The sequence below is a fragment of the Kogia breviceps genome, chromosome 2, assembly GCF_026419965.1.
Source record: "Kogia breviceps isolate mKogBre1 chromosome 2, mKogBre1 haplotype 1, whole genome shotgun sequence".
In the NCBI taxonomy this organism is placed as follows: Eukaryota; Metazoa; Chordata; class Mammalia; order Artiodactyla; family Physeteridae; genus Kogia; species Kogia breviceps.
This window is the reverse complement of record NC_081311.1, coordinates 140,730,036-140,757,145: the sequence shown is the minus strand read 5'-3', so window position 1 is coordinate 140,757,145 and position 27,110 is coordinate 140,730,036. Positions and strand designations below refer to the sequence as shown.

General features: G+C 40.4%; 1 protein-coding gene across 7 annotated transcripts in view; it reads left to right on the top strand.

Moving 5' to 3' along the window:
* The window catches only part of METTL8 (methyltransferase 8, tRNA N3-cytidine), a 136,956-nt gene that overhangs the window by 71,341 nt on the left and 38,505 nt on the right, over positions 1–27,110 (top strand). For 3 of the 7 annotated variants that reach the window (XM_067026274.1, XM_067026276.1, XM_067026275.1), the window contains exons 6-13: positions 2,115–2,178; positions 3,381–3,520; positions 7,992–8,098; positions 8,244–8,309; positions 9,052–9,215; positions 18,570–18,678; positions 24,791–24,910; positions 25,214–25,277. In XM_067026274.1, coding sequence (XP_066882375.1) covers positions 2,115–2,178; positions 3,381–3,520; positions 7,992–8,098; positions 8,244–8,309; positions 9,052–9,215; positions 18,570–18,678; positions 24,791–24,910; positions 25,214–25,233 — 790 coding nt within the window. In that variant the 3' untranslated portion in view covers positions 25,234–25,277. Of the gene's footprint in view, positions 1–2,114; positions 2,179–3,380; positions 3,521–7,991; positions 8,099–8,243; positions 8,310–9,051; positions 12,206–18,569; positions 18,679–24,790; positions 24,911–25,213; positions 25,278–27,110 lie in introns of those variants that run through there. The other 4 variants (XR_010839130.1, XM_067026277.1, XM_067026278.1 and 1 more) reach the window with 2 other exon arrangements.

The window sequence follows — 27,110 nt, the reverse complement described above, 5'->3', positions numbered from 1 at the left end:
GCCCTTGCCCTTAGCCTTCATACCACATAGTACTATATGTATCTGAGTGTTTTTTGAGACATTTCAAACATGTGTGACCAACCAACAATTACAAATCACAAATATATGGATTTCATAGGAAACAATAAGGGTATGCTGCAATAAAGCACAATTTTTGTATGGGATGGATATGAAAAGACAAGCAGCACAAGTTTTAACTTTGATTCAGTACTGGTTAACTTTTCATAACCAAATCTATTAATGATACATTAATTTATTTGGACAGATCTTAATTTGAATACAAACCCCTAGTGCCACAGAATGGCACTATACATGAATACTATACTATATATGAATACTATACATGAATGCAGTATTCATCAATGAGTAGCATTTAAGAGAGTAATGTGAGCCTGGGTGAGATTTTGCTAAATGCATATTTGTGCTTATATTCCATATGTATTTAGAAGTCCTCCTTGCTTGAAATGCCTCCTGAATCAAATTAGAAGTTCTAATTATGTGCTTCAAAGCCCATATATCCTGTCATACACTGGGCTCTCAGGATCAACTCTGCTTCTCATCCCTAGCATGTGACTCCCACTTCTAAACCCTTTCCCCTTCTCCCCACTTAGCAATGCCATCCCCCTCCTTCAAAATTCTTAAGACTTTCACCTGAGGGTGCTTGCCTTATGCACACTTCTATAGAAATTGTATATGTCCCCAACTAGGCTATAAAATCCACAAGAGCCAGGACCATACCTATAATTACTGTTTAGGACATACTGACCTCTTTCTGTGATTCAGACACACTACTAAGCAAGATGATGCAAGGATCCTTTGCTAATAGCATACAAGGTATGATTAGGAAGGGTACTGACCCACAAAATTCAAAGTACAGTTGACCCTTGAACAATGTGGAAGGTTAGTCCATGAATAATTTATAGTCGACCCTTCGTATTTGTGGTTCCTTCTGTATCTGTAGATTCCATCAACCACGGACCATACAGTACTTAGTATTTACTATTGAAAAATATCCATGTGTAAGTGAACCTGCAAAGTTCAAACCTGTATTGTTCAAGGGACAGCTTTATGTGCCTGCCCATTTAGTAACCATGGCTCAGCCATTGTTACTGAATTTCAGGTAAAGACCAAATAGAACTTGTCTAAGTTCAGTGGAGGCCAATTAAAATTAGTCAGGATTTTCATATGGGTAAACATTCCCCCCCAAAAAAAAACCCCTGAATTTGCGTACTTTATTTACATATTGTAGGTAAAGCAACTGAGTCTCGGAGAAGTCAAATTCTGTGTTAATAAGTGGCAAATCCAGGATTTAAACACAGGTGTAATTGGCTCCCAAATCCCATACTCTTACTAGACAGTTTTTATTAGACAGTTTCATTTACTACTTTGTATTCTAATGCTTGGTCCATATATAAGGTTCAATAAAAGTTTGAAAATCACTTGAAAAGATAATAATATATTAGTGTTTTATTTTTTAGAAGTTGTATTTACATGCCATTAATATAAACATTAATATTATATTTAACAGCATGTAAATGCAACTTCTAATATATATGTATATATATATATACACATCATCATCCGTGCATCAGAGCCTCTGTGAGAGGTCCAGGAGCAAATGAGGAACGTACACACGGGAAGAGAAACGAAGCACCAAAGGACACGGGGTTGAGGGTCCTTGGAGAGGATAGAACTTGGCTAAGCTAAGAGGAGTTACAGGCCATGCTGGCTGGAGGCAGACAAGAAAGAGTGCCTGTGAGGGGTAGGAGGAAGATTGAGCAATGCTGATGGGTGGCTTTGGAGGTTTCCCATGGGAGAGTATGATGGGATATGGAGCAATTAGGTCCACATAATGGAGGGCCTTAAAATCAGGGCAGGAATTTGAAAGTCACCCTGTAATTGATAAGTGTTTGAGATAATGTTGGTTCAGAAACAACATGAGGGCATCCACACACCACTGCAGAGAACAGTGTCTAAAAAGAAGAAACAACAAGCCAAGTGTCATCCAAAATTCTGTTAAAGAAATACTAACAAGTTCAAACCTACACTTTCCTTTCTTCTGTAGCTTCAGCATATCTGGGTTCTAGATTTAAATATTTCTTTCATTTTCATAGGAATGCTCCAGAGTTCTTTCTTTATTGTTGTGATTTTGCTTCTGGAGCTGTAGAGCTGGTAAAGGTATGCCTTATATTTTCTTTAAAGAGAGCTATATATATATTTTTTGCTGTTGAAGTGATTTTTTTTTTAATGTAACTAAATCAAATGTAATCTGTGACCATTTCCAACTGAGCTTTTACAATTTTGCAAATCATATCATCAACTGATGCCTAAGATGTTACCCTAAAACAATAGAAGTTGTTTGGGATTTAATATAGAGTTCAAGGGAGTGGTTCCTACAAGGTGTTATTTATATTTATGTCCCTAGAGCTTTACACACAGTTTGGCACATAGTAGGCACTCATTAAATTAAAAAATTTGAAAAAAAAAAAAGGTCTGCAAAGGCATATATTACAAATCTAAAATGTCCTCAACTGTCAGGTAAACTTATTTGACCAATTCCCAAATGCTAATAAGCATTATCATAGCAAAAAGAGGTAATTTTAGGAAATGGAAAAGGAATGGATGGAAAAGGAATGGAAATTCTAACAAAAATGTATAGTAAACACATGGAACATAATTTCTGATAATAAGAGTTAATAGTTTTTCATTGTAGACATTTTCTAAAATACTGAAAAGCCTAAAGGGGAAGATAAAATTTACCTATAATATGCTTTTTTAGAGTCCTAGAGTGAATCACTGTTAGTTTTTTGGTATATATCCATCTAGTGTTGTTTTTATAGGCAAATTGTGTGTGTATGTACTCTAATGTGGTTTTTTAAAATAGCATCTTTATTGAGGTATAGTTCACATACCATAAATTTCACCATTTTAAAGTATACAATCCTGCAATTTTTACTATATTTAGAGTTGTACAGCCATCACCATTACCTAATGTTGATTATGTACTATAGGATATTTATATGTTAATGCCAAAGGAGGCATGGAATAAGCAGTGAGAGAGAGAACCGAGGACCATCTCAGTGCCTCTGAAGTAACACAGGGTGGGCTTCCAGCAACACTGCCTACTGACTCAGAAAGACTGCCCTACTCCACTTTTCAAGCTAAAGAGGGATTGCAAAACAATATTTGTTATCAAGTCCAAGTGCTAGACTTAATTTTTTATGACAGCTTAAAATAACCTAACAGAATACCTAATCCAAAAATCAAAATTATAGAAGAAAGTCACTTGAGAGAAGTTAAATTGACCTTTTTAATTTGAGAAAAATACTAGAAAATCTGCTGACAACTTTTTTTGTCTTTTCATTCCTTTATCATGACAGTCGCACACGTCATACAGAGCAGCCCAGTGCTGTGCCTTTGTTCATGATGTTTGTGATGATGGCCTGCCCTACCCTTTTCCAGATGGGATCCTGGATGTCATTCTCCTCGTCTTTGTGCTCTCTTCCATTCATCCTGACAGGTAGATGAAGACGAAAGGGCAGAGCAAATGTGTACAGCCCCTTTATCAGGAGTGGCTTTCAGAACTATCAAAGCAAAAATGACAATTCTTGAATTTATTATTTAATGAACTACATTATGTATAATATGCAGCCTTTTAAATGCAGTTTTTTCTTTCTTCAGACTTTCAGAAAGAAACTGGTGACACTATTTCTTTAGTGAGGTTTCTGTCACTGTCAGAATGAAGTAAGCATCTTCTGGCAAGACACATACCTATTAAAAGTGACAGAGCTTCAAGGAAATGACAAATTCAGAACAGCCTAATAGACTCCCAAGAGGGAAATTGTACATGGTGATCAGAAACAAACATCTTTGATTTAGCATCTTGCTGAATGTTCATGAAGAGGTGGGCTGTAAATCTGTTTGGCTTCACACTGGTCTGTCGATGGGCTTTAAAATATTTGTTTTAAAGAAGCCCACTAGGGAATTAGGGGTTATCAAGATTTGCCATATTAACCTCAGACCTTTATAATCTAAGATTGGCCTAGTGCCATCATTTAAATATTCATGACTTAAATATTTTTGTTCACATAAGGTTTTGAAATAATAAATACAGCTTTTCTCCAAAGAGGAAGCACAAAGAGATATTACCAGCAATTAAAATGATCACTTTTCTTAAAATTTTGCCACCTTGTATGTATTAAGACACATGTGTGGTAAGTGTCAGGGGTTGTGCCTTCATAACGTTTCTTAAAATTGGGTTTTCGTGATCTTCTGGTAATAGATACAGACTTGGCATCAACTGCTTTTTGTTTGGTGAGTGTGATTCTTTCCCAAAGAAATCGAGTATTGTGTCCTTCTTTCTTTGCTGTTATAAGGTCACTAGGACCCTATACAGTCCTTTCACTTCTCATTCAGAGATGTGCACTTTGATTACTTGTGGAAAAGCAAATTAGATTTCCAAATAACAAATGAAATGTATAATTGCACCTGGTGAGATATATCAAGTTCCATGAAGTTACTTCCTCCCAGTTTCTATAACCTATTTCTTTCTGCTAATCTGTTTATACTGTTGGCATTATTCAGGTACTGGTAGAAGGATGTCATCTATGTATTTTGTTTCACAGTTAAAAGGATGAATAATAAAAAGGATAGAGTAGGTGGATAGTGAACAAGATTTTCTATCTGACACCTATAACAGGAAATGTTTAAATTCAAAATGAGACCTCAAAAAGACTATTTGAATTAGTTTAGATAATGTATTTTTGTCATGATTTGAATTGAATGTTAAAGAGAAGGGGAAGCAGATATCTTGGAAAGATTGTTTTTATAGTACATTTATGCATTCTATTTGTTTATTATAAAATAAGTTCAGATGTATCATGTCAGTAGCTACTTTCTTACCTATGTGGAAATGATCTAAAAATGAGGTGAATGAGTAGAAGTTGGGTAATAGAAAGTGAAAAGTAAGGCAGTATCTTTAGGGTCATCTAGCACGGTGGTAGTAGATTCAGCCCCAGGAAAATTCTAGAAAAATGGCTTATTGCCAGCTTGGAAAAGCAATTCAGCTAGACCTTGAGTCTTGGGGTCCCAGCTTAAATGGGAATAAACCATAGAAGGCTACCAAAAAAGAGGTAGCTGTCCTTCTTGTTATTGAAATAAAAGTATAATATGTTTTCTAAAGATCTAAGCATAGAATAGTCAATAAACACTCTTTTTTTTTTTTTTTTTAATCTCTTCTTTTCCTTATCCTCTCCCTCCATCCAGCGATAGGTGAGGATAGCAGAGTTGGCCCAAGTCAGATAAAAAAAGAAAAGGGGCTTTCCCCCATTCTTGTCTCTCACCTGCAGGCCACTCCCACCTGCATTTCTCAGGAACTGGCTCTGGAATTGCATTATGAGCCAAGATGGGCTGATTAGAGAAGCAGCTCCCCACCTCTTGCCTTCATCTGCAACGCAGACTTTAAAGGATAGTTGGGAGGAGAAGATTGGCAGAAGGAGGCTGCATTTTGAAGTATTCGGCTGTTTGGTTTTTTGTGTTTTCGTTTCATGCTTGTTTTGCTAATAATTGCAGAAAGAGATTTTTTTTCTCTGTACATAAAACATTTATCTGGAAAGTGAATATTTTAAGGTTTAGATATGGTTTTCTTTAATTGCCAAATTCTAAGGATATAAGCACAGTGTGAAAATAACCTGTAATAAAATAAACAAGGAAAAATACTTTTCTTTTTCTCTTTCATGTACTTATGTTCCAGTTTTTTTTAAAGAGCTTTTTTTTCTCATCATGGCACCTTTTTCTGTCATTTCTCTCTTGTTTTCATAGTTACTTTCATTTTCTCACTACCTACTTCTTTCATAACCTGACATACTGTTTCACCCTGTTATTCCACTTAACAAGTGTTTTAAATTTTTATTTTTTTTTAATTTTTAAAAAATTTTGACTGCATTGGATCTTCGTTGCTGCTTGCCGGCTTTCTCTAGTTGCAGAGAGCGGGGGCTACTCTTCGTTGCAGTGCATGGGCTTCTCATTGCGGTGGCTTCTCTTGTCTTGGAGCACAGGCTCTAGGCACGTGGGCTTCAGTAGTTGTGGCACACGGGCTCAGTAGTTGTGGCCCATGGGCTTAGTTGCTCCGCGGTATGTGGGATCTTCCCGGACCAGGGCTCGAACCTGTGTCCCCTGCATTGGCAGGCGGATTCTTAACCACTGCGCCACCAGGGAAGTCCCTGAATGGTGTTTTAATTGGAAGGAATTTACAGATTATCTGATCAAAACTCCTCATTTTTAAAATAAGAAATGCTTAGAAGCTTTAAGAAGCTTGAATAAAGCAGAAACAGCAAGGACTTAGTACACAGGCTGCCATTTACCATTCTCTGCCCAGGGCAGACATTGATAATTGATTTTGTAGATTGTCATTCCCTGTGAGTCTTAAGAGTCTTTTTCAGTAGAGCTCTGTTTGCAGCCAATGTCAGTCACTTGGCTTGATATGAGATCTGAAATCTTTGTCATCTCTGTACCGTAATCACATATAAGACCTTGAACACTTAACCAAAAACATTAAATCAAAAGCAGTCACAGGCTTCCCTGGTGGCACAGTGGTTGAGAATCCACCTGCCAAGGCTGGGGACACGGGTTCGATCCCTGGTCTAGGAAGATCCCACATGCCTCGCAGCAACTAAGCCCGTGAGCCACAACTACTGAGCCTGCATGCCACAACTACTGAAGCCTGCGCTCCTAGAGCCTGTGCTCCACAATGAGAAGCCACCACAGTGAGAAGCCCGCGCACTGCAACAAAGAGTGGCCTTTGCTCGCCGCAACTAGAGAAAGCCCACACGCAGCAGCAAAAACCCAACACAACCAAAAAAAAACCACAATAAAACAAAAAAAACAGTCACAAGGGGTCATGTTTGGGAACCAGATGGGTAGAATAAGCAGTAAAAGGAAGAAAGTAAAAGCTTCCCAGTATTGAGCTCGGGCTTAGAGTGTGAATAGAATTTAAATAGGCAAAGAGTAAGGAGGAGAGAATTCTTTGAGGGGAAACCATGTGAGCAAAGGCATGGACTGCTCAGAGCCAAGCATGTAACAGTTTGGCTAAAGATGCTTCAGATTAGGAAGTAGTGGGAAAGATGTTGGAAAGATTGAGGTCAGTTGTAGGTGATCTTAAGGGCTCAAATAAGAAACTAAGATTTTCATCCTATGAATTAAAATCATGAAAATTTGAGCAAAGGGATGATTTGACAAAACCATCATTTTAAGCATACTAATTCATCAATAATATGCAGGAAGGATTGACAGGGAGAATAATAACACCTGTTAAGAAGCAGTTCTGTTTCCAACCTGAGGATGTTGGAGTTTGTATACTAAGGGAGTACCAATGGGAAACGAGAGAGAGAAACTATCAAATATGTAGTTTTTTTAAAAAAGACATACAATTTGATGACCAATGGTTGTGCTGAGGATAGTGGAGGAAGAGAAAAATAAAAGGAGTCAAAGATTTCTCTGAGGTGTTACACTTCGGTGAATTTAGTACCTTTGAACTAAATAAAGTCAGGAGGAAAAGCAGCTAGTTTTGGAGGAAAGATGATCCCCATTTAGGTATGTCTGATTGGGACAGTTCTGGCATAGTTTTTATCTTGCAAGGAAAATGAAATGACTTCATTTTTTTTCTGCCTTGGAACTATCATAATTTGCTGTAAATATCAGGAATGTCTATGTGGTTTTGCAGTTCAACATTGACATCACACATCAAGCTCTGTGAAGTTACTGCTCTGGTCATTTGGGTGATTTCTTGATATTCTAGGCTTTTTGAATCTGATTATTTAGCAAGGTGGTGTCCTTTTTTTCTTTCTATACAAAATATTTTTGGTTTTGTTCCCCTTATATTTGTGGCTTACGTTTCTTTGGCCTTATTGAGCTGTGCTTGTTTTATCATTAAGGAGGTTAAATGTGGCGTATAAAACAAGACTTCCACAGAGTCTCTTGCTTTGTTTTCAAAGGATGCAAGGTGTTGTAAACCGACTGTCCAAGTTACTGAAACCTGGGGGGATGCTGTTATTTCGGGACTATGGAAGATATGATAAGACTCAGCTTCGTTTTAAAAGGGGTAATGGTATATTCAGTTTGGAGTTATTTTCTTGTGTTTTAAAGAATGCTGTGTTTACATTTCATGTCAGTTTTGTTGTTGGTGGTGGTGGTGGTTTTCTTAAGGAATACTAAGTTTCTCTTGTCACACTTTTTTTTTTTTTTAGGGCATTGTTTATCTGAAAACTTTTATGTTCGAGGAGATGGTACCAGAGCATATTTCTTTACAAAAGGTATGCTTATCTGTAAGAGGAAATAATTAGCTGTAAAAACTTTCCTTGGGTATTATTTGCAGGGAGAAACTCAAAAGCTCTAAAAATGAGGCTTTAAGAGTTGAATAAACATTAGATGTCTTTACACCTTAGTGATTATAACTGTTCTATGTAAAAACTTGAAAATGAGCTTTTTGCCTTTTAATCTTTCTTCAATTTAAAGAATCACTTGTTTCATCCTCATACCCTAAGGAAGTTTCCATTTTGGAGGTACTGTTAGCCCAGATATGATAAAATTGATGACATGCCACAGCCAAAAGAGGGAATGTGATTTTAAGAGTCCATAGAAAATTACTTATCTCTTGTCAATTTCTCACTTTTCAAAAAGCATTTAAAATGAATCCTGCATTCAAGGACTTCCCCCAAACTTATGTGAGTACTTTTACAATGTGCCATTTGGGGTCTCTGCAAACCAACAAAAACTCAGATCTGGGCACCTTTCAAAATATTGAAAGCTGCAACCAATAGTGTTGTATACCTGTTACACCTGCTGTGTTCAACTGTTTATACTTGGTGTGTTTGTGTGAAATAGAAGAAACGCACTTGGTGTCATGGGTTTCCTTCACCAATTTGTACTAGAGAATGTTTGTCGGTATAAATGAAAATTCAGATGGTCATTCATTCCATTAATGTTCCATTGTTCCTGACTGCCCCTCCCCCCAAGTCACATATCATACATTTGACTGCCATTCTTGTCTCACAGGGGAAGTCCACGATATGTTCTGCAAGGCTGGGTTAAATGAGAAGCAAAATCTGGTCGATCGTCGCTTACAAGTTAATAGGAAAAAAAAAGTGAAAATGCATCGAGTGTGGGTTCAAGGAAAATTCCAGAAACCATTACCCTTCACTCAAAAAAGCTCCAAATTGGTATTTTCACCCTTTTCTCATGGCTGAACTATGTATCATGTTAAGGTACAAACCAGAGGATTACACTATTCAAAGTCTTCTGTAAATCTTTCATTTCTGAAAAGACAGAAGAGAATTTGTATGTCCTGCTGTTTACCATGGGTGGGCTCTTTTGTACATTTTATGCACATGTAAGTGATTTGGAAGAGAGCACAATATTCTGTGTTTTCAAAACTTAATATGCTAAAGCTTGTTTGGATTTATTACATCTTAACCATTTTGTTTGTTCTTTGAGCTTTATAAGCATTCAGTTAAATTACCGATATAAGTCAGATGATTCTGAGAAGCGGAAACCTGCCATTTTTTAGAAGTGAAAAAAAACCCATCTACTTTATTTATACATTAGTTGAACACAGTTGAACTCTCCTACACTGTTAACTGATAGCAGAGAGGCAGCTCACCTTGTTTCCAAGGAAAGTCACAAGACCAAGACAAAAGTATATATTTTTTGTTTTGTCATTGTTCGTCCCAAAACTTTTTTTTTCTTTAATTCACAGACTAATGTCTGAAACAGAATTTTAGTTTCTCTTTCCTTTCTTAAAATTGAGGAAGTATGGCCAATGCTAATATTATTTTCAGGCTATTCTTAGGTGTATAAGTTGGAAGCCTTCTTTAAGACAACTGTCATACCCAAGAAAATTCTTAAGTCGTAGCAATTAAAAATTTATTTATGGGCTTCCCTGGTGGCACAGTGGTTGAGAGTCTGCCTGCCGATGCAGGGGATGCAGGTTCGTGCCCCGGTCTGGGAGGATCCCACATGCCACGGAGCGGCTGGGCCCGTGAGCCATGGCCGCTGAGCCTGCGCGTCCAGAGTCTGTGCTCCGCGACGGGAGAGGCCACAGCAGTGAGAGGCCCGCGTACCTAAAAAAAAAAAAAAAAAATGTATTTACCACCTTGCCTCAAAAAAGACATAAATTGGCTTGCAAATTGCACTTGGTGAAAATGGAGTTTCTAATACTGGTCTGTCATTCATTATACAACATATACTGAGTACTTACGTTGTGCTGAATTATATGGAATAATACAATAAATAAAGACCCAGCTCTGTCTTCTGAGAGCATAAATAGGCTCTAGCTGGCAAAGCAAACTGTGTGCATCCCAAGCCTCTAAATCATGATCTAAGATAATATGTGAGCAAGCACTCAAATAGGGAGCTTATCAGCTAGCTGATATGCTTGATTATGAGCCACAGAAATCTGGAAGACGTGGACAATCTCTTGAAAGGACCACCATCAGAATGATCAGTTTCAACTATTTTTCCTTTTTGAACTCACTTAAAATTCACCTTCCTGGAAGAATATGATTGGTCCAGTTTGGATCATGGATTCATCTTTTGACAGACTGGGGCAGGACAGGTTATTTGATGGCACCACCAGACTGTATGGAATGGAGGCAAGTTCCTCAAAGGAAAATCAAGACACTGTTATCAGAAAAGAGGGGAGGGTTGCTGCCCAGTCACAGACATCGTGTGGTGGTAGCAGTAGTAATAATGGTTCTGAAGAGAGAGAAAGATCAGCTGTGGGATGGAAGGGAAAGAATCAGGGTTCTGGGAAGTAGGTAGGTCTCAGGCTAGTCCTAGAGCATATGCTCTCAGAAGATGGTGAGAAGACAGGTATGTTTGGTGGGGATATTCATGATTCAGAATGGTGGAGAAAAGATGGGGAGGGCATCAGCTTATAGACAGCCTTGAATAGAGGGTGCATTGGGTTCTAGTCTCTGGACTAGAGCCATCCGAGGTTGGTTTATTTCTGTTTTATCCTAGCCATGGTGTGTTATAAATATATTTAGAGAGATTGATTGAGGAGCCGTCAACAGAATGGAATGCAGTGAGGTCAGAGATCAGGGCAAGGAAAACCACGAAGGTTTTTGCATACATTTACCTTGATAACAAGTCTTCAGAAGTACAATATCAAGGTTTCTGTTTAAACATGCAGTAAATGTAAAAGTCAAAATTTGCCTGATACTCTTAACTCAGTTGTTTTCCTAATTAAAGTGTATATTTAAAAGCCAAACTAGTAACGAAAGTATTACGTACAGCAAGGGCAGTTAGATAAGTTAATGTTGCTATGGGAACCCCAGCAGATCTTCTTGTGTCTCAATTTAAAAATCATGGTCCAAGGTGGTTTTAAAAACAACAGAAGGTAAAATTATTCCCACATTCTCATACATGTAAATTGTACTGTCTCTCTCTGTCCTAAATAGCAGATTCAAGCCAGCTTCTTGACTGGCACAGTAAAATTCTGCTCCGTGTCTTTCTATAATGTATTACAGCATGTAGTTAACCTTTAGAAACTTCAAAAATACATCAACCAAATTTGGACTGTGAGACACAAACTGGGCTCTTTTGGGCTCTGTCTAGCATAGACCTCCTATTCCACATGGCTGCTCAATGGGCCATTTCTATCAGTGTCTTCTACTTGTCTGGTCAGTCTTTCTCTCCCTTAGCCTACCTGAATCAACCTCCTACTTAAGAGTTTGCTGCCAGACAAAATGTAGATTTCTTTGGCAGAGGAAAAAAAAAGAGAAAGACCTGATTTGGAATATTGCCTGTAGATATTAAGAAATCATGAAATGTTGCAAATGTATCTGCTTGGGTATTAGTTTAAAATATTTGATAAGTGCATGAAATTCTCATTTTTTCCCTCAAATCCATGGAGCTAGGACTAGTTAGTTAGGCAGAGTTTGATATTTAAAAATTCATCTGCTGAGGGAGATGAATTTCAAAAGGACTATTTTCTTTCTAACAGAAAAAGATGTGTTCCTTTATTTTATAATACAGAAAATGAAATATGCTATATTAAAAATGCACCCTCTGTTTTCCTCCATTTATACAAATTCACTTTTGAGCATTTTCCAAATGTAAAAATTCTCACACACATGAAGTACTGTTTCATAAGGTTGTGAGGAAGCCAAGGTAACGGTTTCTGTTATTAAAAGTTTTGCATTTCGGTATGACACATTTGTCGTATTGAAACACCCAGTTAATGTTGACTTCTGAGAACTTATTTGCTTTGCTTGTCTCAGTTCCATATGTGTTGTCTCTAAATTATGAACACATCGAGGTTTCTACCATCATGCAGTCTAAATCATTGCTGTACTCATTTGTACGTGAAAATTATTCACCCGTATGCAAAGAGCAGCCCTCCGGGGCATCAGGACCATGTAAACCGTTCAACATCAGGTAACTTAAATTCTTGCCCCCAGACTCCTATGCTATATTCCTCTGGTTTTCCAACTCATCAAAGCCAATTTCTGAAGCCAGACTATATCACGCATTATTACTTCTAATTGGTTTTAATGTTTGTTATGCTCCTCACAGTGCAGATAACTTCACATTTGCATCATTAATAGGCCTTTTTCTGAGCCTCTGCTTCTTGTGCTTTCTGCCTCTGTTAGTCATCAGTAGACGTGTTGGTGTGGGTATTCACCTCCCCTCCTTGTGAAAAGTGCATTGTTAAATCTAAAGCACTGAATATATGTGAGGTATTGTTATTAATAACAGCATTTACAGTCTACAAGGCAGCATACAGAGTACTCCAGCAGCAGAAACTTTTTCAGTGGTTTTATGAGACCTTGTGAGAAAGACAGTAAAATGCATGGAAAAATATTGCATGCGAGTCAGACAGGAAGCATGGGTCCTAGTTCCTGTTGAACCGCTTAGCTGCTCTTAATGTACCTCTGAGTGCTAAGTCTTTCATACACCACATTATTCCTTCATTTAATTCTCAAACGCCTATGAATTAGTTTTTATTGTAACCATTTAACAGATAAGACTGGAGCTCTGAGGTATTGGGTAATTTGCCTAGGATGTCACCGCGAGTCAGTGGCAGAAACACAGTTTGGGCCCAGAAGTGTCTGATTCCAAAACTACTAGTCTCATCAGTACACTTTTAATTGATAGACTCAAATGCTGTTCGGGAAAGCTGCTGGAGAAGAAAAAGAGCTCCTGAATCAAGCGGAGAATTATAGCAATGGGTGGGAGTTTGGATCAGACGATCTTCAAGGAGACAGCTCATTCTAGATCCAGTGATTCTATGAAATAAGTTGGTAGTACTTATCCACAGTTACAAACTGGGAAGGAAGAGAAGGAAAGGAACGGAGAGGAATGACAAAGCAAAAGCTTGCAGTCAGCTCTTTTCAGCATTCTGCATATGTTTACTTCTGCTCTTGTCCCACCCCCTTTGGGCTTCAGCCTTCCACTTGGCTCCCCTGCGAGCACACAGAGCACCCACCACTTGCATACTCCTCACTTAAAGAAAATAAATCAGTCTGTAGTGCAAGGGGGTAGGGGGAACCCTCAAAGGGATCAGCTCCAGCATAATCTAAAATATGTGATCAGGGAGTGTCAATAGTAAAATGAGTGAAAACATCTTTGTTTAAAACATTGTATGTACAATAATGCCAATTCAAGCATGACATGTTGAGCATTTCTTGGAATATGGCTTGGGATTTGAGAGGCACAAAGTTACCTGCAGGTTGGCTTTGGTGTGGTTATAAATATAAATAGAAGTAAAATAACAGTTGCATCTTCATGTATAATGAATATATACTGTGGCCTCAAAGCTGCAGAGGAGAGTGGATGCCAAAATCTGTCTTTCATTAACATATGCCTTAAATGACAGGGAAGAGGTGTTAAGACAAAATTACTTTTTCCTCTGCGTATGAGTCAGCAACATGCAGTAACAAGCAAGTAATAATAGTTCTGCGTGTGAGTCCCTACAGAGGCTAAGAAAAACAGCATCAAATTGAAAATGCAAGTTCACCTGCCAGAGGGGCCCAGGTGGCGGTAGAGCACAGCTCCCTTGAGCACCATCCTGAAGTGTCTCAGGGCACAATGACCCCAACTCTGGCAAGCCAGGTTGGCATGATCTGCATGGAGCACATTAAAACCTCCAGATGGTCAAAGACAGCTCACCCTCAGCTGCTCCCGGAGCTCATCAAAAGCAAGCTACAAGGCACCACCACTGTCCAAGAGTTTAAAACAGCTGCTTTGGATTCTACGGTGCGTGTGGTTTCACAACCACTTAAACCTTTATTCAGGAACAGCTATAGGCAGGTGAATGGGTAAATACATGCTAACATTACATAAGGAGAATAAAATAATATTTAGGAGCACATGGACTTCAAGTAGTCACAAATAGCATTTAGTTAGCTGTGTCCTTGGCATCCCAGTGATTTTTGTCTTTATCTTTGATTTTCTCCAGCAGATAGGCACTAAGTAGAGCCTGAACTCCAGAAAATACATGCTTTTCTATCAGGTGTTAACTACTTAATTAGGTGAGCTGTTCATTGCCTCCTAGAAAGCCCCGAACATCTCTCCTACTTGGGCTGGTGGGGTTTAGTCCAGGAAAACTATGAGTTCTGTTATCCTTACACAAATTCTTTGGCGGTGTTTTCAACCCATTGCTCCTTTATGTGACACTTCCTAGTTCATTGCAGAAAAAGAAATTAGTTTTTTTCATACTTAATCTTTATATATCAGTTGTTGGTTGTTTCAAAAAACTTTGGGGAAGGGCAGTCACCCTTCAAGTCTTTAAACCTTTCTCATTGAGAAAAAACTCTAAAACTGTGTAACTTCCTAAAATTAATGATGAGATGCTGTTGAATCTCTTGCATTAGTTTGTTGATGGTTTTTTTTTAATGCTGTGTGCTTAACACAAGGAACACTATGCAATTGCTGCCTCATTTCTCTCACCTCCTGCCTTTTGAGAGTAACGTCTTTCTCCTGAGGCTGTCCTGCTGAACAGGCGTGATAGCTGTCCATACGTTTTTAGTTACGCCGCACTCCCTCAGGTGAGCTGGAACAGCGTCCCCTTAAGCAGCATTTGGAACTTGCACTGAAAGAGAATGGCTGGTATTGCCAATGTCACATGCCGCATTGAAGCAAGGAAATTTCTGCCTCTAAGGATAATAGCTTTTCTCCTTGCTCATACGTCTTCCGTCACAGCCCTCATTTATTTTAATGTATATATTCCACTTTGACTCTCTGGAAGATATTTTTAAAGGTTTTTTTAAAAAATCCAAATGAAAGATGAAATTCAGGATCCAGAAAAGCATTTACTCTGTTTATCCTCTCCATGAATGTATTCTTAATCAACCAGTCTTTCTGAGCATCTCTTCATTTGCTACTTTGTTTCGTAATAGAATACTTGGGCTCTGGAGATTAGTGAGACAAAGACAAAGCTTCATTATAACCATCCTTGTTTTACTCCCTTGTTTTATAGGCTTTCTCTTCCTAACTCACTCTCCAGGTGCTTCTTTCTCTTGCCAAATAGCGCAAGGAAATACTTTTGCAGATCTTTTGTTTACTTTAGAAAAAACACTGATCCAGCCTTTCCCATTCCGGAGTGCTGCTCATTTCCTGACTGGCCTTTAAAGTTTGGCTCAGTAGCAACTTGGGGATTTGTTTTCTACCCAGAGTGAAAGGAGCTGGGTGCCCAGCAGCCCCGTGCTGGAATGAGAATTAAATTCTGCTCATTCCCTGGATAAGCAAGCTGATGCTTTCCTTGTAGGTTCCCCCCCCCCATTCCTCAAAGCTTTAATGTTTAGTCATTTAGCTTTAGCTTTTTAAAAGACATCTTAATAGGGTTGTCTCTCCTCCAAGTGCATGCAGAAGCTGATCACGGGCACAGGGAAACTTAACAATAAGAATTCCCTGTTTGCTGGTTTTTACCTACAATGAAAACGATGTACAACACACGCAGTGCTTGCCCCTACTGCAGTTCCATTGCCAGTTGCTTGGCCTGGAACAGGAGGAACTGTAACACCCAAGGAATTTGGCTTGAGCTACCTCACTTTCTAAGTCCCCAAGACTGCCAAATTAATGAAGCTTTGGTTATTACTCAGTTGAACATTTTCTGACTTCATGTAAGCTTTATAAATCTCGTGCTTTCTTCTCTTTAGCATGTTTACATTAAATTTTATTCTAGTTATGCAACTTTATCTATACTATAGTTATGTTTATATATGAATGTAAGTTACTCTTGATTCATCCTGCCTTGGGGTATTTGTTAATAGTTTGTTACAAAGTGTCAGTAACTTTCCAAAGAGAGTGGCTTTCTAAACCTGGAGCCTATATTTTTATATATTAATGCATTCTTTACATTAAAAGATGTTTAATGTCAAAGGATAGTTGAATGATAAAAATAGAAAACCTTGACTGACAAAGGTCTTAAGTACATTGGGGTGGGCGTTGTCTTTAAGGACTTAATCTATAATATAAAATAATATGGCAAATAAAATACCATATGGTGGGGAGTTACGGACAAAGTTATTGGCATAGACAAGGTCCATCTGAGGAAGCGTACCATGTCAATATGATGACAACGGAATCTAGGGTCAGTCATTCCTCTAAAGCTCAGCCAGACACATACAAACAGTCACCATTAGGAAAGACTACCAGCAGAAACATCTGGCACACTGGCCTAGAGAAAGTAGGCAGTGTTCACAGGCAGAATAGCCAAATACCGTTCCAGTGACCCAAAGAAAAATGCGAGGTCAGAGAAGTTTGTAGCAAGAGTGACTTGAAACAACCTCAGAGAACTAGATTGTTAAGCTTAAATGCCTCCTAGCCTGTCTCAGGAAGAACCAAAGAAAGAGACTTCACTGAGCCTTGGGAATAGGAAGGCTGCAGAGGCCATGAGCTCTTTTTCTGTTTACCTGAATTATATCACAGAAATAGCCATTAAGACATTTTGTTCTTGATACATTTTTTTGGTACTTTTTATTTTTATTTTATTTTTATTTTTTTATCTTTGGCTGTGTTGGGTCTTCGTTGCTGTGTGCAGGCTTTGGTTGCGGCGAGCGGGAGCTACTCTTCGTTGAGGACATGGGCTTCTCATTGTGGTGGCCTCTCGTTGTGGAGCACAGGCTCTAGGCGTGCAGACTTCAGTAGTTGTGGCATGCAAGCTCAGTAGTTGTGGCTCGCGGGCTGTAAAGCATAGGCTCAGTGGTTATGGTGCACGGGCTTAGTTGCTGTGCGGCATGTGGGATCTTCCTGGACCAGGGCTCGAACCCATGTCCCCTGCATTGGCAGGCGGATTCTTAACCACCGCGCCACCAGGGAAGCCCCTTTGAAAAAAAAAGAGCAAAGCCCCTTTGCTCTTTTTAGAAGAGCAAAGACTTGCCTTTATCTGATTCTTACTTTTTTTTTTTTTTTTTTTTTTTTTTGCGGTATGCGGGCCTCTCACTGTTGTGGCCTCTCCCGTTGCGGAGCACAGGCTCCGGACACGCAGGCCTAGCGGCCATGGCTCACGGGCTTAGCTGCTCCGCGGCATGTGGGATCCTCCCGGACCAGGGCACGAACCCGCGTCTCCTGCATCGGCAGGCGGATTCTCAACCACTGCGCCACCAGGGAAGCCCTGATTCTTACTTTTGATTCCAGAGCCCTTGTGTTTGTTTTCCATCATTATATGTCACAAAGTGTGAGTTTATTGATGTTCATAAACCTGGAAAGATGGGGTACAGCTTTAGGATAAACACGCCCAGAGAGGTGCAGGCAGAAGGGGACATTGGCCAAGCCAGAAGATCGTCCTCATTCCCCAGTGTGACAGAGCAAGGTCTAGCTCCTATTTGCACAAGGGAACAGATTAGGTATCAATATAATAGAGTCACCAAGTGATTAAGATCTGCTGACCCTCTGCAAGGAAATAAATGGAGGGCAAGTAAAGAATACAGGCCAGAGGGGCTTCCCTGGTGGCGCAGTGGTTGAGAATCCGCCTGCCAATGCAGGGGATACGGGTTTGTGCCCCGGTCCGGGAAGATCCCACATGCCGCGGAGTGGCTGGGCCCGTGAGCCATGGCCGCTGGGCCTGCGCGTCCGGAGCCTGTGCCCCGCAACGGGAGAGGCCACAGCAGTGAGAGGCCCGCATACCACAAAAAAAAAAAAAAAAAAAAAAAAAAAAAAAAAAAAAAAAAAAAGAATACAGGCCAGAATAGCCTATGAGACAATACCATGATATGCAGTCACCACGATCTGGTGAGGTTTGAGAAGCTCCCCAAAATATTATTCCTGTGTTCCCTGCCCACATTTTAAACCAACTGAGAGACTGAGGTGCCAACAGATGAAGATTAAAACATGAGCTTAATTACTGATGTAGCTGGTACAGGAGAGAATGGCTCAGGGTGCATGGAAACAGTTGCCCCCCAGTAGTGAACCCCAGAATCAAGACCCACAGCTGGACAGGCATGAGACTCTACCCATGGGGGGGGGGGTCTGCCCCTGTAGAGCCTTTTACAGAGTAGCTGGCTTCTGAGAGAGAGTGAAAAAGGACTAGGTTAAACATGCCTAATTCATTTCCCAAATTCACTTTTTAGCTAAGTCACTTCACCTCTCCCAGGAATGAGGAAGACAAGACTGAAGACACCAGTTGCTGTCCCTCCACATGGCGAGAAACAACAGGAGTGGGAATTACCTATACGTTTTGTAAGTGCTGGGTAAAGCATATCCCACATCTACCGAACGTAGAGCAATGGGGAGTGGACTCTATTTTGTCCTTCTGTCACTTTCTGAGTCATCTGCTCAGCATTTACCTGTAAGCCTGTGGCAGCTTACCTGGTCTGTAAGCATCTTGCCTTAGTGATGGGTGGAATCCACAGGGTACGCACTGACACTTGTATGTGGTTAGAATACCGGGGACTGCAAACAGAATGAATTTCCAAAGTTATAACCAGTGACTTATTCTAGGAACCCTACTACACTTAAACCTTTACTAGATTGCTAAATAAATGGCCAGGAGGTCTAGCAACTTTGCCAAGCACCGCTTCTACATTGACTCACTGTACACCAGCACTTCTCAAACTATCTGAGGTGAAGGACCAGTAGTTGCTTTTTGTTTTGTTATACCCATTTCCAACCTGTCACAGACCAGTACTTTTGTAAAACACAATAGAGATGAATTAGTAGGAAAAAAAAAAAGATATACTCCAGTTTCTGGCATTGTTTCCTGGTCTCTGCCCTCTCCCCACAATCTCTCCATATTACTGCCCTGTCAGCCAGTGCTTACCAGCTACATGTCAGGCATTGCCCTAGGTTTTGGGAATGAAGGGTTGAACAGGAAAAAGGAAAGACAGACAAGCCCAAGATTTTTACTAGATTCATCAGTTATAAACTTACTCGGTCTCTCTGCTCACCCTGTCACAGATTGGGAACAGTTCCCAGACCAGCACCCAGTCACAACCCACCCCTTGAGCTGCACTGCTCTAAACCACAGGGAGACTAAAAATCCATGTCACAGGGCTTCCCTGGTGGCGCAGTGGTTGAGAGTCCGCCTGCCGATGCAGGGGACACGGATTCGTGCCCCGGTCCGGGAAGATCCCACATGCCGCGGAGCGGCTGGGCCCGTGAGCCACGGCCGCTGAGCCTGTGCGTCCGGGGCCTGTGCTCTGCAACGGGAGAGGCCACAACAGTGAGAGGCCCGCGTACCACAAAAAAATATCCATGTCACAGTATTTGTCCAGTTTTGCCTCCTGAACCTTGTTGTCTCTCTTCACCTCAGAGTGTACAATGCCAGGGCCTGGGCTCTTGCACCTAGAAATGCTTGGTCCAGGTGCTCAGTGCTTTTCGCTGCTACTCTTTTCATACAGTTGCCTGTGTTAAGTACACAAAACCACACCTCACCACCCAGCTGTCACCAGGATTCCTGGTGGTTATTGTTCCTTTTATTTGTTCACTTTTTAAAATTTTGACTTTTTGTGAATATGTGAATCAGTGCAAAATAGTTTCTATGCCAATGTAAAATGGAAAGGGAGATGATTCAGTTCTTTTGTTGAAGTCAAAACTTGTAATTTTTTCCCCCATTCAACAGTGTTTAAATGCTGGATTGATGCCAGACTCAAAGAACGTGGAGAACTTGGGGACAGGCCAGAGACAGATAAACAATTAGTAATAGTTTGTTATAAGGGCCATGATTAGAGGCTGAAGAAAATGTGTTTATTAACCCTAGAAGAAGAGCATGCTAGAACATGGGAATGATAGCTCCCAGGTATAAACAGGTAAAATGGGTTCTCAGAGAAGAAACATGGGGCCCACTTGGATATAAATCCTAGCTTCACTCCTGCTGGTTGTGTAACCTTAAACAAGACACGTAACATCTCTGAGCCTCAGTAATCGGAGATGATATTGCTTACCTGAAGATTATGGTAAAGACTAAATGTAATGCACATCAAGTGCAAGACATGATGCCTGGAGATAATTGGTGCTTAATAAGTGGTAATTAATAGTTTTTTTTTTAACAAAGGATGGTGATCAAGTCTATCTTTTTTTAAGGGAGGAGAACTACACTCTTCCTATAATATACATATTTTAAATTAGCCATAAGAAATTTTCTAACTGTGAAGAGTTAAGTTTTCTTATTTCAAATTATCGCTGTTTTCTTGACTTACGTTCAATTCAGTTCAAACATACTTTAAGTATCCATCTACTGTGTGCCAGAAATTGCCAGACACGATGGAATGAATAAGCCTCGGCCCTTGCTCTTTAGATGCCCACAACTTAGGATGGATGCCCATTTGTCTGAGATGTGGTATCTCCTACTTAAATCTCTTGGCTTCAGCTGGCCACTGTCATTCAACCACCATAGTGTATCCAACCCCAGCATATTAATTTGCATCCAAGTTTTTGAGACCCTTCTCAAAGCCCTCCGTGAATAAATCTAGACACGTACTACCCAGCAAAAGCCAAACAAATCATGTGAAACAAGGTGTAGCCCCTGTGTCACAGACCCTCTTGTGTGTAAGTTCGCTTTTAGTAATTCTGCCCATACTTCTACATAGATCACCTCCTGCCACAGCATTTAGAGCTTCCATTTATAATACCTCTCAGCACCGTTCTACATTACCACAACCCATCCAACCTGTCACAATTGAGATGAGGTCTGAGCTGCCTTCAAGAGACCTGCAAACTCCCGCTATCAGTGCTACAAAGCCCCACCCCACACACTGTTCACCTGAGCTGGTCATCCAAGCAAGAAACCTGGCTCATCTGGCTCATCTCTTGCCACAGTCATCACTTGATCACATAAATTCAAAAACTAGCCCCTGTGGAGCCCAGAAATAAACCTTTGCATACATCCTCAAATGATTTTTGCAAAGGGTGCCAAGACCATTCAATGAGGCAAGGACAGTCTTTCCAACAAATTACGTTGGGAAAACTGAATTTCCACATGAAAAAGAATTAAGTTGAGGACTTCCCTGGTGGTGCAGTGGTTGAGAATCCGCCTGCCAATGGGACATGGGTTCGAGCCCTGGTCCGGGAAGATCCCACGTGCCACAGAGCAACTAAGCCCATGAGCCACAACTACTGAGCCTGTGCTCTAGAGCCCATGCTCCGCAGCAAGAGAAGCCACCACAATGAGAAGCTGGCACAGCACAACGAAGAGTAGCCCCTGCTCACCGCAACCAGAGAAAGCCGGCACACAGCAACGAAGACCCAACGCAGCCAAAAATATATATATTAATTAATTAATTTTAGAAAAGAGTTAAGTTGGACCCTAACTTTATACCACATAGAAAAATTAATTCAAAATGGATAAAAGCCCAAATGTAAGACCTAAAACTGTAAAGTTCTTGGAGGAAGACATAAGGGAAAAGCTTCATGACATTGGATTTAGCAATGATTTCTTGGAATATGACACCAAGAGCACAGGTAGCAACAACAAAAAGATAAATTGGAATACATTAAAATGTAAAACTTGTACATCAAGACAATCAGCAGAGTGAAAAGGCAACCCACAGAACAGGAGAAAATATATGCAAATCATATATTTGATAAGGGGTTAATGGCCAGAATATATGAAGGACCCCTACAGCTCAACAAAAAAAAAATCGATTAAAAAATGAGCCAAGGAATTAAATAGATGTTTCTCTAAAGAAGATATTACAAATGGCCAGTAAGCACATGAAAAGATGCTCAACATCACTAATCAAACTACAGTTGCAAAGCACTTCACACCTATTAGGATGGCACTATCAAAAAACAGAAAATAATTGTTGGCAAGAATGTGGAGAAATTGGAACCCTTGTGCCCTGTTGGTAAGAATGTAAAATGGTGCAGCGCCTATGGGAAAGTTTGGTGGTTCCTCAAAAAATTAAAAGTAGAATTACCGTGTAACCCAACAATCCCACTTCTATATATATATCCAAAAGAGTTAAAAGCGGGGACCCAAAGAGGTATTTGTACATATACATTTATAGCAGCATTATTCATAATAACCGAAAGGTGAAAGCAACCCAAGTGTTCATCAGCACACGAATGGGTAAGCAAAACATGGTGTATACGTACAAAGTGATATTATTCAGTCTTTAAAAGGGAGGGGGCTTCCCTGGTGGCGCAGTGGTTGAGAAAACGCCTGCCGATGCAGGGGACACGGGTTCGTGCCCCGATCCGGGAAGATCCCACATGCTGTGGAGCGGCTGGGTCCGTGAGCCATGGCCGCTGAGCCTGCGCATCCGGAGCCTGTGCTCCGCAACGGGAGAGGCCACAGCAGGGAGAAGCCCGCATACCATGAAAAAAAAAATAAAATAAAATAAAAAATAAAAGGGAGGAAATTCTGACACATGCTATAACAACATAGATGAACCTTGAGGACACTATGGTAGTCGAAATAAGCCAGTCACGAAAGGACAAGGTATGATTCCACTTACAGGTACATGTAATTCATAGAGACAGAAAAGCTTCATGACATTGAATTTAGCAATGATTTCTTGGAATATGACACCGTATTCAAATTCACAGAGACAGAAAGTAGACTGGGGTTGCCGGGGTTTTAGTTTTGCAAGATGAAAAGAGTTGTGTGGATGGATGGTGGTGATGGTAACACAGTGTGGATGTACTTAGTGCCACTGAGCTGTACACCAAAAATGGTTAAGATGGTAAGTTTTGTGTTATGTGTATTTTTACCACAGTTAAAAACAAACAAAAACTAGCCCTGGTGTTCAGCCTGGCCTTCCCAAATCGTGAACTTGGTGCCTTCTGTCTCTAGCTCTCTGCCCTTCCCATCCACTTTTCCATACACACCACCCTGCCTTCCACCAGTCTTCACTATGCCCAGCCCACTTGGCTAGCCCAGCCTGGCATTTTGCATACACTCTCATTGCCCACTCCCAGGAGAGAGGGCTTAAGTACAAGAGATCCTGGGCTCCCACCACCACAGTACCTTCTCATAACACCCACCACTAAGAATGTACCATCAAACCCTTCACCAAGCGGACCTGGAAAAGTTTCAGACCTTCCACCAACCCTTGTGCCTGGGAATGATGGGTAAATGGAGAGGGCCTAGAGCAAATGTGTTACATTTGACTCTCCCTGAACAGTGTACTGGCGCAACAGAAAAAAACCACCACAGCGTTTGTTGAAGGTCTTAGTTGGAATTCTAGGCAGTGCATTTACTCCAGCTCTCTGCCTCCTGCCTTTGGACAAAAAAGTTCATTTCCCTTTTTCTGATTCTTACATCTCTCTTCAGAGTTCATGCTCATCTTCTTACCTATTACCTTGGCTTCCCTGCTATTTCAATCCAAATATCCCTTCCAACTGTGGTCCCTAAGGCTTGGTCTTAATGGGAGTCACAAATATGACACACATGGCAAACCTGGGAGGCAGGCAATATAGAAAGGTCCGTGCTACCAATTTCAGTATTTCCTTGACTTTAGAGAGTATCTAGATTCCTTAGAATCTGTGACCAAGTTAAAAGTTTTGGTCATATAAAATGAGGCTATACACACTTTCTGTTTTGCCCTTTTTTATTTAAAAAGTTTATTATTAGTTGCTTATCTCTGCCCACTCTATTCTGGACCTAATTATCCTAGATCCTTTCTCTACTCAAAGGTGGTTTGCAGCATCAGCATCACCAGAGAGGTTGTTAGAAATTCAGCTCAGTCCCCATCCCAGACGTTTTAAATCAGGATCTGCATTTTAACAAGATCCCCGGGTAATTCATATGCATATTGAAACTAGAATTGTTCTAGAAAGCTTCTAACTGCTGCTGTTGGAGCAATGGATCTCACGACCTTGGCTGTTCATTAGAAGCACCTAGGAAGATCTTAACACGTTTTGATGCTTCAGTCCCACCACCTGATTCTGATTTTATCCCTCCATGGGGGCCCTGGGAATTGGTATGTGTTGTGATTCTCTCAGAGATTTTGATACTTAGCCAGGGTGGAGGACCATTGAGTGTATGACTTAATGGAAACTATCACATAGAATTCCATAGATTTTGAACTGATTTGGAGTTGTAAAAAAGTAGAGTCAGATTGTTAAATCTGAACAGGTTTTGAACCTACATATATGAATATTAACTTGAAACTACAGATTATATAATCAGGAAAGGTTTTCTTAGTATATCAAATCTCTTCTTGGGACAAAAAAAGAAATATAGTGAGGGGAGAGAGAGACAAAGAGGAGGGGAGAGAGAGAAAGAATGAGAGTAATAAAATACATATCAGAAAACAAAAAAAAACTACCGATTGTATGTATAAGCAATTTCTACTTAAAAGTCTTCCTCTCTTATTCCTTATCTGTGTCTTATTGTCTTTTTCCTCAGTGCTTAGAGTGCCTCAACAGCTCTCTTCTATCAAATGGAGTCCAGGGCTTTCCACCCAGCCTATGGTCCTGTCCCAGCACCCAAAGCTGGTGCTGCTTCCTGCTGCTGCTGAGGGCTCAGGTACAGGGTACTGGTGGGAGAAGCCGTTACTATCACTTTGGCTGCTGGTGCTATTTGGTTGATGCCCCCAGAAACTCACTGTGCTAGTGCACTCTACCCAGGCATGCTAGAATCCCAGCAGTGAGGACCTCATGACTTCAAGTTGTCCTTATACACACTTCTTGCAAATCAGCCATGGGGGCATGACGTAACGGCCCCAACACACATGCACTAGAACAACTTTAGTATCACCACACCAATCTGCAACTTCCAAAATTTATTTAGCCTCTTCCCATGTTTTTTGTTTTTCATTTGTCCTTTCAGAGGAGCCCAGCCAGAACTGATCATAATCTAAATGGGTTTATGAGTAGAGAACTTCACCTGCCAGGTGAGTCTTACTTTTCCTGAAGACATGTTTTTCTTTTGTGATCATGCGTGAGTAGATGGGAGCCTCTTTACAAGGCCTGTGTAAACATTTATATATTCACCTATATGCTTCATTTTTATCCCAGAGATTAGTGGGGGTGTTTTTATTTTTTTTTTCTGGCTATGTTGGGTGTTCATAGCTGCATGTGGGCTTTCTCTAGTTGTGGCAAGCGGGGGCTACTCCTCGTTGTGGTGCGTGGGCTTCTTCTCATTGCAGTGGCTTCTCTTCGTTGCGGAGCATGGGCTCTAGGCATGCGGGTTTCAGTAGTTGTGGCTCACGGGCTCTATGGTGCAGGCTCAGTAGTTGTGGTGCACGGGCTTAGTGGTTCTGCGGCATGTGGGATCTTCCAAGACTAGGGCTCGAACCCATGTCCCCTGCATTGGCAGGTGGATTCTTAACCACTGCGCCACCAGGGAAGCCCCTATCCCAGAAATTAGTTTTTAAGAGGTTTAAATAGATTTTTAGTCAGTGTTAGAAAACATTTTTTTAAATGCTTTAAAGTGAAATTCAATTTACTTGATTTATCAAATCTTAATTGAATTCCTGCTGTTACCATCAGAGGGAAATGACTAGCAGCTTCCCTATTGTTATTGAAATACTCATCTTCTTGATAAATATTTTGACATTCTTTGACATGCCAAAAATATGCATGATGTGTACCATACAGTCAAGAAGTAGAGCTCTTGCTTTGGCATAAAGCTTATTTCAGGTGGGGAAAGGAGGCAGTTGATAATGCAGATAAGAAAGTAGAATTAGTAAAATAGTCATTTTTATGGATATAATATATTTCAAGATAGGGTCCTAATAACTTAATTTCTCTGCAACAGATGTACCCTAAATGATTGTGAGTCATTTTGGGTTTGTAATTTCTAGCTCCTAATTAAATACGAGCAATTGAGCAAGTCAATCTTTTTCTGCCCCAGAGTATTTATTTGTAAAATCAGGGAGTTGAACCAAGAGTCCGATAAGGTCCTTTTCAGCTCTAAAAGTCAATGATTCTATAAATTCTCAGTTAAATTATATATTATCAAAAGGCAAAGACAGCATCTTCTATTTTGCCATCATATGGGAAATAACAGAAATAAAGGCAATTAAAAATAGGAAAAAAAAATTTGCCATCATAACATTTGCAAGTGTTTCATTTTATGTTCCATTCTGGTTCTTTAGCATATGTATACATAATTTTATATAATTACAAATAGGTCAAATTTTATATTTGACTTACTTAACATTATCTAATGTTTTATATTATCATTATCACTCATAATTATAGTTTAAATGGCTACATAATATTCCGTTTCATTGACGTACCATAGCTTAAGTATTTCTGTATTTATAAATTTAGATTACTTTTAATATTTGATAATATAAAAATGCTGCAGCAAACTTTATTCATATGAGTCTTCTTTTTGTTTTTTTTTTTTTTTGGTGGTACACGGGCCTCTCACTGTGTGGCCTCTGGAGAACAGGCTCTGGACATGCAGGCTCAGTGGCCACGGCTCATGGGCCCAGCCGCTCTGTGGCATGTGGGATCTTCCTGGACCAGGGCACAAACCCATGTCCCCTGCATCAGCAGGCGGACTCTCAACCACTGCGCCACCAGGGAAGCCCATGAATCTTCTTTTTTTTTTTTTTTTTTTTTTTTTGTGGTATGCGGGCCTCTCACTGCTGTGGCCTCTCCCGTTGCGGAGCGCAGGCTCCGGACGCGCAGGCCTAGCGGCCATGGCTCACGGGCTTAGTTGCTCCGCGGCATGTGGGATCTTCCCGGACCAGGGCACGAACCCGTGACCCCTG